General features: G+C 50.0%; 1 protein-coding gene across 8 annotated transcripts in view; it reads left to right on the forward strand.

The window, feature by feature from the left end:
- Positions 1–16,186, forward strand: part of Spg7 (SPG7 matrix AAA peptidase subunit, paraplegin) — a 34,139-nt gene that overhangs the window by 10,721 nt on the left and 7,232 nt on the right. For 2 of the 8 annotated variants that reach the window (XR_015643404.1, XR_015643405.1), the window contains exons 5-12: positions 1,124–1,263; positions 2,315–2,417; positions 3,943–4,068; positions 4,475–4,637; positions 5,107–5,280; positions 11,696–11,820; positions 13,465–13,567; positions 14,266–14,425. Coding sequence is in view for 3 of the 8 variants with exons in the window: in XM_087594775.1 (XP_087450901.1) it covers positions 1,124–1,263; positions 2,315–2,417; positions 3,943–4,068; positions 4,475–4,637; positions 5,107–5,280; positions 11,696–11,820; positions 13,465–13,567; positions 14,315–14,425 (1,045 nt within the window). In the remaining 5 variants the exon portion in view is untranslated. The remainder of the gene's footprint in view (positions 1–1,123; positions 1,264–2,314; positions 2,418–3,942; positions 4,069–4,474; positions 4,638–5,106; positions 5,281–11,695; positions 11,821–13,464; positions 13,568–14,265; positions 14,426–16,186) is intronic. The other 6 variants (XM_087594775.1, NM_001399110.1, XR_015643406.1 and 3 more) reach the window with 4 other exon arrangements.

A 16,186-nucleotide genomic window follows, 5' to 3' on the forward strand; every position in this document is an offset into this window, starting at 1 on the left:
TTGCTTGGTTGTCTTGAAAAGATGTGTACAGAGTAGGGCTGGCCGCAAGGTCTGGTCAGTGCCTGTTAGGGTGGATCTTAAGGAAGGAAGGTAGTCAGTCAGAGGAGTGCTTGGCAGGCAAGGCAGCTCAGATGGGTGGCGGGTCGGACTGGAAGAGGTGAAGATAAGTGAGATGTGATTCTAAACGGTATGTGCTGATACTAGGGATAAGGAAATGAGGTCACCTGTAGCCCTGAAGTGGTGCCAGGCTAATCTGGGCATGTGCAGCTCTAAGGCCTGCTGACCCCACAGTCAGGTCTGCTTTGAGGGCTATGAGGGACGGACACACACACACTCATACTCACACACACCCACATACACTCATACACACACATACATTCTCACACACATATAAACACGTGAACACACACACACTCACATGCACACTCACTCACATACACTCACACACACTCTCACATACAAACACACGCACGCACACACTCATATGCGCACACACACAAACACTCACACTCACACACACACTCTCACACTCTCACACTCATGCTTATCTAATGGGCAAAGGGAAGAAAGGCAAATGTGGCTGAGACCCTTACCTGCTTCCTTGCTGACACTTGCACTAATCTCCCCTGAACCATGGCGTAGTATGAAGACTTCCCTGTGGCTGTCGGGCCAGCACCCATCAGCGTTGTTAGCACAAGTTAAGTCTGGAAGTGCTTTAGAACTTGAGCTCTGGGCATGGAAACGGCACAGTGGTTCCTTCAGGAGGATTGTAAAGTCAAGGCCAGCCTGGGTTACACAAGGTTATTGTCTCACAAAACAAAAACAAAAATAGTGAAACCTGAGATTGGTGACGCAGATTGGCATGGGGATGGTTGTGACTTCTGCAGGTGCCTGTCCCTGTGGGCAGTTCCATGTGGCAGGGCAGAGGTTTACTTAGTGCAGAGCATTTCAATCAGAGAAGGTATCTCCTGAGATTGTCCTTCTAGGGTGTTCTTGAGAAAACTAGAACTTGTTAGGCATGGAAGTGCATTTTACCAAGTGTCCTTTGTGGAGCACCGTTGTCATCCAGTGTGCCAGCGCTGACCTTTCACCCTCTCTGCCCACTCTCCTTTTGGCCCCTCAGCGGCTGGCCTTGATGTACCGGATGCAGGTTGCAAACATCGACAAATTTGAAGAGAAGCTTCGAGCTGCTGAAGATGAACTGAACATCGAGAGCAAGGACAGGATTCCCGTGTCCTACAAGCGGACAGGATTCTTTGGAAAGTATGTTAGCTGTTCTGTGGACTTGAGCTAGCCCAGCTTCACTGCAGTGTGAGACGTGCTGACCAGATCAAGTCCTGAGCCACCTTGCTGGTGGTTGACTGGGCCCCTGGGAGGGTCCAGGACTGTGAGAATGCAGGGGTGGACGTGCAGGTCCCAGGGACGTCTGCTGTCCTTAGCTGCCTGTGGGAGTTCTTAAATAAGCACACTACAGAGGGAAACAGGACAGAAGGGTTCAGAAGGCCCATAGTGAATAGAAATTCTGTCCGAGGCATCTTAGCTCTGCTTGGTACACTGTGAGAGTCCATGAATCCCATAGGTGTTGCTAGGCAACAGTGATGGAAGCTGTGTCTGAAGAGAAGTGTGCTGTGGGTTTGTGGCCTGAGATGGGGCAAACCAGGATCTAGCCAGTACTCCTGTGCAAATAACCTCCTCTAACCTGCACAGGCCAGATGCTGAGACCTCCCACCCTGAGGCAGCTGACTGGTTTATTGTTAAGTCTCAGGCAGATGACGGGGCGGTATGGGCAGAGCACGGTGGTCCTCTTCTTCCTTCCCATGTTGAGAACCTAATGATAGGATGTAATTCTGTCAAGATTTATTCATTTTAAGTATGAGTACACTGTCACTGTCTTCAGACACACCAGAAGAGGGCATTGGATCCCATCACAGATGGTTGTGAGCCACCATGTGGTTGCTGGGATTTGAACTCAGGACCTCTGGAAGAGCAGTCAGTGCTCTTAACCGCTGAGCCATCCCTCCAGCCCCCACTTTTTTGTTTTTGATTTACTAATTGAAATGGTAAAATATGATTTGTTAGCCATAGAAGAACCTGCTTTTGTTGTCCCTGTCACATAGCAGAGTAGGGAGCCTTTGTACATTCAGCCTCAACACGAGGACTTGTGCGGGAGAGGAAAGTGGATCACAGTGGGGCTGGAAAACATGTCTGCACAATGTCTGCTTTCCGCCTCGACCTCAGACTCTGCTAAGGCTCTAAGCCCTCAGTTACCTGATGATGACTTCCAACCCCATAACTGCCTCTCCTTCTTACCCAGTGCCCTCTATGCCCTGGGGATGACTGCAGTGGGCTTGGCCATCCTGTGGTATGTTTTCAGACTGGCTGGGATGACCGGAAGGGAAGGCGGATTCAGTGCCTTTGTAAGTTATGTTGCTGACTGCTGCTGTGTGAGAGTTTGAGTCCTTCCCGACAGTTTATGGGGTCCCCAGGCTGACCTCAGGCTCAGGTCCTCCATGTCTGCCTCCATAGGGGTGGGGTTAACGGTGTGTGCCACTTCCAACCAGTGAAAATGAGCTTTTACAGTGGCTAGAGAGAAGCCATGATTCACAGCCGTCCCTTCTGCATGGTGACTGGAGAGTGTGGGATAGCCAGTGTTACTGAAAGAACATATTCTGGCATGGGGACCACTGAGCCCACTCAGCATAGGACACTGTGTTCTCTATGTCCCTGATCAGCTGGGAGTGGGCCTTTTTCCCCCTCTTTCCCTAGTTTCTCTTATTAGCCAACAAAAGAAACATTAAAAGTAGCTTAAAGAATGGCCATTTCATAGAGAAACTCCTTCCTCCTTCTCTTCCCTTCTCTTCCCTTATCCCTTCTCCTCCCTTCTCCTCCCTTCTCTTCCCTTCTCTTCCCTTCTCTTCCCTTATCCCTTCTCCTCCCCTCTCCTCCCTTCTCTTCCCTTTTCTTCCCTTCTCTTCCCTTTTACCTTCTCCTCCTCTCTCCTCCCTTCTCTTCCCTTCTCCCGCTGCACCTTAGAAAGTGTACTTTTCACCCATGGCTTCTCCATCCCTCAGGCTTGGGCTGGCGGTATTGGAAGCTCCTTTTCTACCCTGAGAGTGACGCTTGGTTTTCACAGAGTGTGAGCATGTTTCTGTCTTAGCTAAAGAATGTGTTTTCTTCTTGGGTGGTGTTGGTATTAGCCCTGGAGTCTTGTTTATGCTCAGTGCGTGCTCCACCACTGGGCTGTACTCCTTACCGAGGAGAGCTTTATGTTTGTTTCCTTCTTTCTTACTTTTGTATTTTTCTTTTATCCTTTCCTTTTTTCTTTTTTAAGACAGGATCTCATTATGCAGCCCTGGTTGGCCTGTAACTCTGTGTGGACCAGGCTGATATGGAACTTACAGAAGTCTCCTTGCTTCTACCCTAAGTGCTAGGATTAAAGGCATGAACTACCATGCCCAAAGAGAGTTTAATTTTTATTCATTTATCTTTTTAAAGTTTAGCTTATGTGCATGAGCGTTTGCCTGCATGTATGGGCACCCCATGTGTGCAGTGCCCACAGAGGCCAGAAGAGAGTGTCCACTCTCCTAGAACTCATCTGGAAGACAAACTTGTAAAACTGTGTCGGTGCTAGTAATTGACCTAGCCTTCTGTAAGAATTCCAAGTGCCCTTAACCACTGAACCCTCTCCCCAGCTCTAATTTTCTAAAAGATAAATTGCTACCTGACTTTGCTCTTAATATAAACAATACAAACCAGAGTTCCCGTGTGTGCCTGAGGTGGTCTGTGGTCTGCATCGTAACCGCGGGAGCAGGCTTTTCGGCTGTAAGAGGAGCAGGCCCACCTAGGATGGATGTAGCAGTTTGTGTCGGGTCAGGCAGGCAGCAGCCGTGGCTGGTTCCGTTTCTCCAGGGAGCAGAGCTTCATCCCTGACTCTCTGCACAGAATCAGCTTAAAATGGCGCGCTTCACCATCGTGGACGGGAAGACGGGGAAAGGAGTCAGCTTCCAGGATGTGGCGGGAATGCACGAAGCCAAGCTGGAAGTCCGAGAGTTTGTGGATTATCTGAAGGTGAGGCTTGTGTGCTCAGCCAGTGCGAGGTGCGAGGGGTGGTGACGTGAGGGGTGGTGACGTGTCTTCAAGGAGGGCTGTGGTGAGCAGACACTTGGCTTTGAGATGGGAGTTCTCTGGGTGAGATGGAATGAGTGGGTGACTCTCTCACCTCGGGCACCGTGTGTGTCTGCTGGTAAACTAACAGTGCCAGCCTAAGTCGTCCTTCAGAAGAGAGGAGTGGACTGGCCCACTTCAACTGGGCCGTCCTTTCTTTTGGAGCCAGGGCCGCACGAAGCTCTTTACTGTTTTGTGGACGCACTGCAGCTGTGATCTACGTTCATGACTGTCACAGGCTCCTCTGTGTGAGTCACTTAAAGTCTCTGTTAAATGCCGACTACTTAGTCCTATGTCTGTTCCTGCCTAGAGCCCGGAGCGTTTCCTTCAGCTGGGTGCCAAGGTTCCAAAGGGTGCCCTGCTGCTGGGACCCCCTGGTTGTGGGAAGACGCTGTTGGCCAAGGCAGTGGCCACGGAGGCTCAGGTGCCCTTTTTAGCAATGGCTGGCCCAGAGTTTGTGGAGGTCATTGGAGGTAGGTGTGGGCTGAAAGTGTGGGCAGGTTCATTGGCTCGGTGCCTGGGTTGGCTTTCCACATAACCTCCCTGACATGAGAAGCTGAGTGCTACAGAGAAGGACAGACAGCCCAAGTGAAAGTAGATAAGCTTTGGTCCAAGGAGGTGGTGGTGCACACCTTTAACCCAGCACTTGGGAGACAGAAGCAAGCCGATCTCTAAGTTCAAGGTCAGCCTGGTCTACACAGTGAGTCCCGGGACAGCCAGGGCTACGCAGAGAAACCTACCTTAAACCACAGTAAGCTTTGGTCCACATCAACTTGGAAACTTCCACTTTCCCCTGCGGCTTGGGAGGCCAGGATGGCAAGATGCTGACTGCTTCTGGTCCATCTGCAGAACCAGCCACTTAGACATAGGCCACTTTGGAGGACTCTGACCCAAAAGTAGGAGTTGCTTTCCTTTACCTGTCTTTTGACTCTGTTTCCTCAGGCCTGGGAGCCGCCCGAGTGCGCAGCCTCTTCAAGGAAGCCCGGGCCAGGGCCCCTTGCATTGTGTACATTGATGAGATCGATGCTGTGGGGAAGAAGCGCTCCACCTCCATGTCCGGGTTCTCCAACACAGAAGAGGAGCAGACCCTCAACCAGCTCCTCGTAGAGATGGACGGTCAGTGCCCAGCACGCTTCGCCATATGCTGTACACCAGCAGGAGACTCTGAACCTGGTCCGAGTCATAGCTTTAGGGCAGACGAATCTCGTCACCTTTTCTGTTCTAGCACCTAGGGTATTTTTCTTCAGTCACTGTTGTGTATTGCTGTCCACTCCTGTCCTAATGAGGACATTACACAGAGAATGTTCTAGATGTTGGCGTCTAATAGCAGTCAGTTGAAGGGTTGGTTACCCATCAGTTTTCTACCTTTAAGAAAGACTGCTTAGCCTGATGGTGCCTCACACCTCTATTCCCAGTGCTGGGGAAGCAGAGGCAGGCAGAGCTCCGAGTCCAAGGCCAGACTGGTCTACAGAGTAGGACAGCCAGGGCTATAAACAAACATCAGAAACAAAACAAAATAAAACAAAACGCATCAGCCTTGGGAGCTGGACAGAGGGCTCAGTGGTTAGGAGTACTTGCTGCTCTTACAGAGGACCTGGCTTTGGTTTCCAGCATCCACATGATGGCTCACAACCTCCATAACTCCGTGGCATCCAATGCCCTTCCAACTAGTGGGTACCAGGCACACAGATGGTGCATATAACATAACTGCAGGCAAAACATTCATACATGTAAAATAAGTCAACTTAAGGAAATTCAGTTTTCCTTTCCCCTTTTTATGCTGGGAAGTAAATGCAAGGCTTTACACGTGTTCAGCATGGTCTTCACCTGCAGTGAAGTTCACTGGTCAGGCGTGGTCAGGGAAGCTGGGGCTGTGAGGGGCGGCTGGCAGCGAGGCCTCCTGGCTGTGGTCCCCCGATTTCTCTGCTGTGTGTCTCTGCCTTTGGAGGGGAGCGTGGGGCACAGTGGGGGATTCTTGTGTTCTAGGAGGTGCAGGTGTGGGACACTGTGAAGGAGACTTCGGACTGACTCATTCCTGTTGCTTTTCTTTGTAATGGAGAAGCCCAGTGGGGGAGATGTGGACTTTATTTTGAGCTATTTCTAGATTTTTTTAAATCTTTAAAAGATTTTTTGAAAATTGCATTAATATAGTTTATTTGTGTGTGCAAAGGGGCACATGCCATGGTGCACATTATAGTCAGAGGACAACTGTTAGTGAGTTGGTTCTCTCTTTATTTTATGGGTCTTGGAGATGAAACACAAATCATCAGATTTGGCCATAAGAGCCTTTACCACCTGAGCCATCTCCTTCTCTCTCCCTCTCTCCCTCTCTCCCCCCTTCTGTGTTTTGATTTTATTTGTTGTGAACATTTTTGAAGTTAAAATATAAATTTGCCAATTATAACCTCATGGATTTGTTTTGGTTTTGTTTGTTTGGTTTTCTAAGACGGTTTCTCTGTGCAGCCCTGGCTGTCCTAGAACTCATTCTGTAGACCAGGCCAGTCTCAAACTCAGAGCTCTGCCTGCCTCTGCCTCCTGAGTACTGAGATTAAAAGCAGGAGCCACCATGCCCAGCTTATGGTTTTTGTTTTAGTTTTGAGACAAGGCCTCACTATGTAACCCTAGCTGGCCTAGAACTTGGTATGCAGACCAGGCTGGCCTATAACTCATAGGGATCCACCTGCCTCTGCCTCCCGAACACTGGGATTGCAGGTGTGGGCCAGCACTGCCAGGCCCAGGATGTGTTCTTAAGGCTGGGCGAAGCATGTATTTGGTAGGAACAGTCAAATGACGTGATGACCCTCAAGGCAGTTTGTACCAAACATGGCTTCCTTTGATGGACTACACAGTAGAGGGTGATAAAGGACACGCGATGTCATTCTTTGGCCTTCATACACAGGCACATACTTGCACACATGGACACATGCATACGCTATTTTCTCTCACAGCACACACAAGAGTTCACCTAGCTATCGTGGTATCAGGTGGGTCTGATAAGGACGAGGAGAAGGTATTGCGTGACTGAGATGCCATGAGAAAGGTGACATCTAGAGCTGCTCGAAGCCCTCCTGTTTTCTGTCCCTTTGTTGTCCAGTTGTCTATCAGTGTATTAGTTCAGAGCCCACGGCAAGCAGCAGAGACCCTGACAGCTGCTTTGCACGCCAACAGCAGGTGCTCAGGTCAAGTTCCAGAGCACTAAATGCCTCGGAGAGCTGGGCAGGGTCCCTGTGAAGAGCAGAGGGCTGCTGAAACTCATGGGTACTGGGGACCTGGCATGAAGGTCTTTCTTGTTCCAGCTATGGCTCTGTGATTAGTGAAGTTGAGCATGTGGCCTTCGTCCCTCTGAGCATTGGCCAGTGAACCTTCTGTGGCCTTTCCCTGCCCCATTCCTCAAAGAGAGATTTTATTTAAGTAAGGACTTAAGTGGATTTCATAACATTAATACTCAACTAGTTATACTGAAAATCTGGGGTTGGGGATTTAGCTCAGTGGTAGAGCGCTTGCCTAGCAAGCACAAGGCCCTGGGTTCGGTCCTCAGCTCTGGAAAACAAACAAACAAAAAAAACCCGAAAATCTGTTAACTGGTTTGTTACCTCACTCAGTTTAAAGACAGAGGCCACCTTTTTCAAGAGTCTTGAGTCTACTAGAAAGCATGACATTTTTCTGAGCTGAATTTCTCTGAACTACTATAAAAATAGCTGTTTGTGCCCCAGAGTTGGCTGCGGAACCCGTTGCTTGTCAAGTTGGCCCAGCACTAACAAGTCTCTTTGTGTGCTCACAGCTGTGTACGCTGGCTCCTTCAGAGGCCCTGAGACTAGTCTTTGTCGTTTCCTCAGGAAGAGCAGTTTCTGTTCATTGAAGTGCGGAGGATGGAGTAGAGCAGATGTTGTGCTGCTCGTGGGAAAACTCACCAAGGAACTGAGAAATCTCGTGGTGGAGGGCCCAGCACAGGTGCCATGAGCTTACATAAGCGAGCTTAAGGCCAGCACCTGTTCCCCACCTGCTTACCACGAAGTCACCTGGCCGCAGGTGCCTTAGAGAAAGGGCTTTTAACACGAGCAGTCTGTTATGGCATATGCACAGGTCTATGTTTTTGGAAACAAACGGAGAGTGTAAACACTGATTCCACAGGAGAGTCATTAGAAAGTCCTAGCAGGGCCGGAAATGGTGGCACACACCTTTAATCCCAGTACTTGGGAGGCAAAGGCAGATGGAACTCTGAGTTTGAGGCCAGCCTGGTCAAAATAGCAACTTCTAGGCTAGCCAGAGCTACATCATGAGACTCTGTTTTAAGCGGGGAGGGAGGAGAAAAGAAAAATCTTAGCAGGACTTGGTGACTGGCGCGGTGTAGGGCTCTTGCCTTGTATGCACGAGCTCCTGGGTTGTATCAAGAGCACTTGGAGCCAGTCACGGTGGTGCATGTTCTTAGTCCCAGCCCTCAGGAGGCAAGGCAGGTGGGTGTTTGTGACTTCAGGGGCAGCCTCGCCATGGCTTTTGTTGCATCTAGGCTGCATCTTCAGAGCAGCAGTGAGCACAGTTTACACAGCTGCCCTGTCAGGGTGCATTTTCTCATCACTGTGTCAGGTGAGTGAGTGACAGAGCATGCACAGCCTGGGACTCAGCTGCTGTCAGCCCTAAGAGGGCTGGGTCACTATGGGCCAAGGCCTGAGTGGTGCCAGGCTTGATAGCTTCTTGACATTACAAGGGACTCTGTTTGTGTCCCAGAGAGCAGCATTGAGCAGCACTGGCCTTGCTAAGAGCCATTTCCACATGAGCCACAGCTTACGGGCATCCCCCACGTCAGACCAAAGGTTAAATGTGAGCATGAGTGAGCCTGCACTCTGTGGGGATGGTGGTTTATTGGTGCTGTGTGTTAATAAATGGCCTTTACTCCGTGTGGACATTGTCAGGGTATAGCCAGCTTCTCTTTATGAAGAACAGGGGGCTACTGGGATCCCATGTCTCTGTTGTGATGTTTCCTAACTACCTGCCTCTTGGGCATATTCTACACGCACCCACCACACCAACCTTCTAGCAGCCTGGATGGTTTGAAAGCTGCAGAGGATTCCGCTGCCTCCACTCCCTGCCTTCCCCGATGAAGGCTAGGACTGTAGCGCTTGTGCTGTGCACCTGGCTTTACAGGAATTCTGAGAATTCAGGCTTAGCCTCATGCTGGCACAGCAAGTGTGGGTGTTTGTCCCCCTAAGTGAGCCATCTCTCCAGCCCTGTTGTATCTCTTTTGTTTAGTTTTATTTGTTTGGTTGTTTGGTTAGTTGGTTGGTTGTGGGGCAAGGTGTCACTATGTAGCCTTTCCTGGCCTGGAACTCAGAGATCCACCTGCCTCTGCTTCCAAAATTCAGCGAAAGGCATGCGTCATCATGCCTGGCTTGTGTGTTTGAGAGTCTGGCTTTGAACCCTGTATGTAATTCAGGATTTTAACCTTCTGGTTCTCTTACATCACCTTCTAAAGTGTTGGGGTTGCAGATTTGTGCTGTCACACCTGGCTCCTTCGTTTATATTTTATTTCAAGACAAACTGACTAGTTGCCCAAGATGGTCTTGAACCTGCTATCCTCCTGCCTCAGTCTTCAAATACCTGCAGGCCTGGGACACTTTTGTATGTTGTTATATTATTGTGTATGTCGTTCTGTATTGGAGCATGTCCTTAGTCCCAGTACTCAGAGAGCAGAGGCAGGCAGACTCTCTTGTTATCTACACAGCAGGTTTCGGGCCATCCAGGGCTGCTGAGAGAGATGATGTCTCATTAAAACAAGCAAAGCAGCCTGAGCATGAAACCAGGCATGCAGGCCTGCGGCCAGAGCACTCTGTGTGGTTCTCTCTGTTCCTGCTTTCAGTGAAGCTTCTCAGTTCCCACTCCCTGTGTCATCACCCGACCAGAGGCTCAGAGTCTAGAGAAACTGGGTTGTGGCAGAGGGCCATGTCTGCTGTCTCCTGAACTCTTAAGCTCATTTTTTAAAAATCAACATTGTTTGTGGGCATCTGCTTGACTTGGGGATGGTGACCCTCTGCCTTACTCTGTCCTTGTGGCTCAGTGAATTATTGTGTCCTCATGGCTTGTCAAGTTTGCAGTGTGAAAGGATGTGACCCCCTCCCTGCCTCTCTCCCTCCCTCCCTCCCTTCCTCCCTCCCTCCCTCCCTCCCTCCCTCCTTCTGAGAGTCTCGTGCATCCCAGTCTTGGACTCAGTGTGTGACTGAGGACTGCCTTGCTCTTCAGGTCATGCTGCCTCCACAGTGCTGCTGTAACATACGCCACCCTCCAAACTAGTTTATGCCACCCTCTGAACTAGTTTATGCCACCCTCTGAACTGGTTTACGCCACCCTCTGAAGTAGTTTATGCCACCCTCCGAACTAGTTTATGCCACCCTCTGAACTGGTTTACGCCACCCTCCGAACTAGTTTATGCCACCCTCCGAACTAGTTTATGCCACCCTCTGAACTGGTTTACGCCACCCTCTGAAGTAGTTTATGCCACCCTCCGAACTAGTTTATGCCACCCTCTGAACTGGTTTACGCCACCCTCCAGACTAGTTTATGCCACCCTCTGAACTAGTTTATGCCACCCTCCGAACTAGTTTATGCCACCCTCTGAACTGGTTTATGCCACCCTCCGAACTGGTTTATGCCACCCTCTGAACTGGTTTACACCACCCTCCGAACTGGTTTACGGGTCCTGACATTGAAGTGAGGGCATCCTGCGGGGTAGACACTCCTCCACTCACCTACATTCTTAACCCCTCCTCGGCCTTTTTATCAGTTTCTGTGTTTGGGGTGTATTTTAGGGGGAAGGGGTCTATGTCTTGGTGTCCTGGAGCTTGCTACATAGACCAGGGTGACCTAGAACTCACAGAGATCCTCTGCCTCTGCTTTGCAGGGGCGGGGAGTAAAGATGGCGGGTACCACCACACCTGGCCAAAGCCTTTGTTGGTTGGATTCATTGTTTTGTTTTGTGCTTTCTTCCTCAGTCAGATCTAGTCTAGGGTCTGGGGTGGTTTCTGAGCCACTTTTTATGTATCAGTGTCTTGCCCGTGTGTGTACATGTATGTAGTACATGCGTGCCTAGTGCCATGGATGCCAGTCAACAGAAGGCATCCCATCCCCTGGAACTGGAGTTAAAGATGGTTGGGAGCCTCCTGATGTGCGTGCTGGGATCCAAACCTGGCTCTTCTGCAAGAGTAGCACTGTTTTTACCCCCGAGTCCTATCTCCAGCCCCACTTGCAACATTTTAGACAAGAAACCCCCCACCTAAAGCCAGACATTAAAGTGTTTGGACACCGCACAGTAAAGATGGCTGCTGCTCAGTAAGAAGCTCCTCAGGATGAAAGGAAATGACTCCCTTCCAGGGATGCTACCTGCATCTCCAGGGGACTTTGGGCAGTTCCGCCTCCACATATGGCCAAAGAAAACTGCTGTTGTTGAAAAACAAGCAACTTCACACTTTGGCATGGCCTTGATTGGAAGCCATTGCATTGATGCCCTGCTCCAAGGGTTGTGTCTGCTCTGTTCTCTCAGGAATGGGCACCGCAGACCACGTCATCGTCTTGGCATCCACCAACCGAGCCGATGTCCTGGACAACGCTCTGATGAGGCCCGGTCGGCTCGACAGGCACGTCTTCATCGATCTTCCCACTCTCCAGGTCAGAACTGCTGAGAAGGACGGGGCAGTCAGCTTCCATGGCACGGCTCTCGGGGCCCGCGCCGCACCCTTCCTGCCCTGCCTGGGACAGCAGGCTCTGCTTTTATAGCTGTCACGGCTCTTTCCTCAAGGACCTAGGCTTGTGTGACAGTGCTCGGCTCCTTGGGACCCAAGTGTCCATGCCCTTCTGGCTGCCATTATGCCCAGTGTCCTTTGGAGTTGATTTGGCTGATTTGGTTTTAAGACAGAGTCTTTCTATGTTCTCCAGGCTGGCCTTGAACTTATGATCCTCCAGCTTCAGCCTCTTGAATGCTGGGATTCCAGAGCCCTAGTGATATGGCTTGCTTGGTACCTACTCATTGTTCTTTTAGTTTCTCAGTCTGCTGAGGTTGGCCTAGTGTGTTCTGTCTTCATCCTTGAATGTTTGCAGTTGACTGCACTGGTCTAGTTGAAGAGGGCTTGCTTGCTTGCTTGTTTGTTTGTTGAGACAGGCTTTCTCTGTGTAGCCTTGGCTAGGGTCAAGGGCATGCACCGCCGCCGTCCAGCTTAGGTGAGTTTCATAGTAAATGCCTACAAATCAAGACGAGGCATCGCTTTCTTCCATATTGAGGACTTCATGGGAAATCCTGGGATTTTCATCCTCCCTCTTAGACTTAATTATGCTTTTTTATGTATATAAGAGTCTGCCTGGGCTGGAGAGATGGCTCAGCGGTTAAGAGCGCTGACTGCTCTTCCAGAGGTCCTGAGTTCAACTCCCAGCAACCACATGGTGGCTCACAACCATCTGTACTGGGATCCGATGCCCTCGTCTGGTGTGTCTGGAGACAGCGACAGTGAACTCACATAATTAAATAAATCTTAAAAAAAAAAAAAAAAAAAAAGAGTCTACCTGCTTGTTTGTGTGTCCATGCTGTGTGTGCCTAGTGCAAGTTTCAAAAGAGGTACCAGATTCCCTGGATCCCCTGCAACTGGAGTTAGAAATGGTTCTGAGCCACTGTCTGCATAAGCAGAACCAAGCCAGGGTCCTCTGAAAGAACAAGTGTCCCCAACCTCTGAGCCTCTCTCCAGCCTCTTAACTGTCTTGCCTCTTGTAACCACACTTGACTTTGTCCTAGAAGTGTGCTGCCTGTTGAAAGCCCTGGAAACCAGGATTGTCTGCCTGGTAACCTCTTCCTCACAAGCTTCTGTTTGCTCCCTGGTTTAAGAGTCTTCATTATAGTCTTGAAAGCAGGGAGTGAGGGTGTGGGTAGAGGGATCTGTGTGGAAGGAGAGAGAGCAAACCACTGGGCAGAGGTGTGTGGGGCAGCCCTAGAATTTGCCACTCTGTATGAGAGAAGCTGCCTATCTCCTGACAGGGTCAGACATTTTATGTCAGGATCCAGAGTGTGTGGCTGGCCAAGGCATAAATGTTTGCTACGCGTACCATGCTTTACTTACATTTATTAGTATACTTTCTTTTTGTCTTTAAATTGCTGCTTGGAGCTCTCTAAATTGGTTTCCAAGTCATGTGCATGTGAGAACATCAGCTGTGGTACAGCCAGTGTTGCTGTGAACAACAGCAAGGCTCTTTCACAGAGCTTGAAGGCGATGGGAACTGCCTTGTCAGGCAAGTCTGAGTTAACTCTGTCTTCTCTGTTTGTGACAGGAGAGGCGGGAGATTTTCGAGCAGCACCTGAAAGGCCTCAAGTTGACCCAGCCCAGCAGTTTTTACTCCCAGCGGCTGGCAGAGCTGACTCCTGGATTCAGTGGTATGAAGTCCACCTAAGTACACACTGTGAGGGACTCTTCCTGTGGGTGTGCTGTCCCTCTTCTGAGACACAAGTCAGGGCAGGCCTGGGTGAGCTCTAGTGCGGATGCAGGCAGCACAGGGACAGAAAGAGGGTGTGGAAGTGGAAGCAACAGCGAGCAGTGCTGTGGCTCATGCTGACTCCTCAGGCTTCAGTTGTGATGTCTCCACCAGAGTAGCAGAAGCCATCGTGACAAGCCTAGAGCCTCGGCCTTCGGAGTGCTGTGAGCCGGCCTGCCAGTGTTCTCTGACCACTGTCCCAGCAGGCCGCCTGCTCCCACCCCCTGTGTGATTCCTTTCAGTTAGAAAGCACAGTCAGACTCTCTTTCTTTACAGCTCTCATTTTAAGGCCAGTGTGCATTGAAAGTTCCCTTAAAGCCAGGCTGTGGCTTTGCCTTAATCATACGCATTTCTCCCTCCCTCCCTCCCTTTGTCCCTCTTTTCCTTCTATTCTTCCTCCTTTGCTTCTCTTTAGTTTGCTATTTGAGACGGAGTTCCTTTGTGTAGACTCTGCTTGCCTAGAACGTATGGTCCTCTTGCCTCAGCCTCCCCCGTAATGGCAGCCTCTGCCTCTTCTTTCTGCCTCTAGTCCTTTTTGTTGTTTTTCATTAAAAGCTGAGTCTCCCTCCTTCCTTCTCTCCTTTTCCTAAACGCTGACAGGACGGAGCCAGCAGCACTCCCCATCCCTGCCTGTGGTTTGTGTTGACAGGCGCCGACATCGCCAACATCTGCAACGAGGCTGCACTGCACGCTGCACGCGAGGGGCACACATCCGTCCACACGTTCAACTTCGAGTATGCTGTGGAGCGCGTCATTGCTGGTACGTGGGAGGACCACACCCTTCGTTAGGGCTCAGACAAGTTAGGGCTGGGTAGGTGAAACTAGACCCAGGCTCGAATGTTCTGTGTTAGTGTAATATTCTAATCGCATAACAGCAAGGGGATTGTTACCCTCCTCCATTCGAGATACTGTAAACTTACCTAAGAACATACCTGCTCCAGGCAAATAGAAAAACACGTTCAAGTCCAGCATATGCTAGCACACACATCTGTAAAACCATCCTTGGGAGGTGTAAGATCAGGAGGTCAGACGTCATCTGTGTCTACATAGTGGGTACCAGGCCAGCCCGAGTATAACAAGGCAGGCATGGTACGTGCCTTCAATCCCAGCACTCGGGAAGCAGAGGCAGGAGGATCTCTGGGAGTTTGGGGCCAGCTTGGTCTACAGAGTGGGTTCTAGGACAACCAGGACTATATAGACAGACCTTATTTCAAGCCTTCTACCCCTCTTCCCCCCGAAAAAAAACCCTCTGTACTCAAAAAAAAAAAAAAAAAAAAAAAAAAAACCTCTGTACTCACAGCTGTGATGTAGATTATCCCAGGTACCATGAAGTGGCTGAGAGCCTGCTTTGAACCAGGTAAGGCACAGCCTAGTTTGATGCAGGTAGAGGCTGCTGCCCTAAAGGACACCTGTAGGGTCTGTGAGAGAGGCATGAACCTGCCACCGACTCTCACCGTCCAGAGGCTAATGGCTCTGGTGATTGACAGGACGGAGGAGGCCTCGTTCTCCATCGAGAAGATGGCTGTGGCTTGTTTGCTTTGTCTTTTGAGGTTTTTGAGTTTTTTGTTTGGTTCGTTTTTTTTGTTTGTTTGGAGGTTATTGACGGGGTCTCACTGTGCAGCCCTGGCTGGCCTGGAACTGGCTGTGTAGATTAGCCTGCCCTTGAATGCACAAAGATCTGCCTGACTCCGTCTCCCAAGTGCTGGGATTAAAAGCAGACATCATAATGTCCAGTGAGTGAGGTTGCTCTGTGATAGTGCTTACCCAAAAAGCTTTTCTTTTTTCCTTCTTTCCTCCTCCTCCTCCTCCTCTTTTTTTTTTTTTTTTTTTTTTTTGAGACAGGGTCTCTATGTAGCCCTAGTTGTCCTAGATCTTGCTGTGTAGACCATGATGGCCTTAAACTCACAAAAGTCCTACCTCTGTCTTCTGAGTGCTGGGATTAAAGCAGTATATCACCTTGCCTGAACAAGACCATCTCTTAGGCAGCCTCCACTCTTTACTCTGCTGACTGACATGAAGAGACCAGGTAGTAACAGCAGCTGTTTGCCCCTCCCTCAGGAACTTGCTGCTTCCAGGGCTCCAGCCTTGGGAACCTTGTGACACGTCCTAACCATTTTTTTTTTTTTTTTGGTTCTTTTTTTCGGAGCTGGGGATCGAACCCAGGGCCTTGCGCTTCCTAGGCAAGCGCTCTACCACTGAGCTAAATCCCCAACCCCGACACGACCTAACCATTAAACCAGGGTCTGGTGTGGTTGCATTTGAAGGCCTGGGCTGCACAGTTATATCCTGTCTTAAAAACCAGTAGCAGCAATAACAGCAAACAGATGCACAGATGGGAACTAGGGTTGGGCCAAGTGGTGGTGCTGCACTGAGGAGGCAGAGGCAGGCGGATCTCTGTGAGTTCAAAGATAGCCTGGTCTACAGAGTGAGTTCCAGGACAGCCAGGGCTACACAGAGAAACCCTTGTCTCAAAACCACCCCCATCACCCCAACTCCAGAAGAAAGAAAGAAGGTTGGAATG

Source organism: Rattus norvegicus, chromosome 19, assembly GCF_021556685.1.
Source record: "Rattus norvegicus strain SHRSP/BbbUtx chromosome 19, alternate assembly SHRSP_T2T, whole genome shotgun sequence".
In the NCBI taxonomy this organism is placed as follows: domain Eukaryota; kingdom Metazoa; phylum Chordata; class Mammalia; order Rodentia; family Muridae; genus Rattus; species Rattus norvegicus.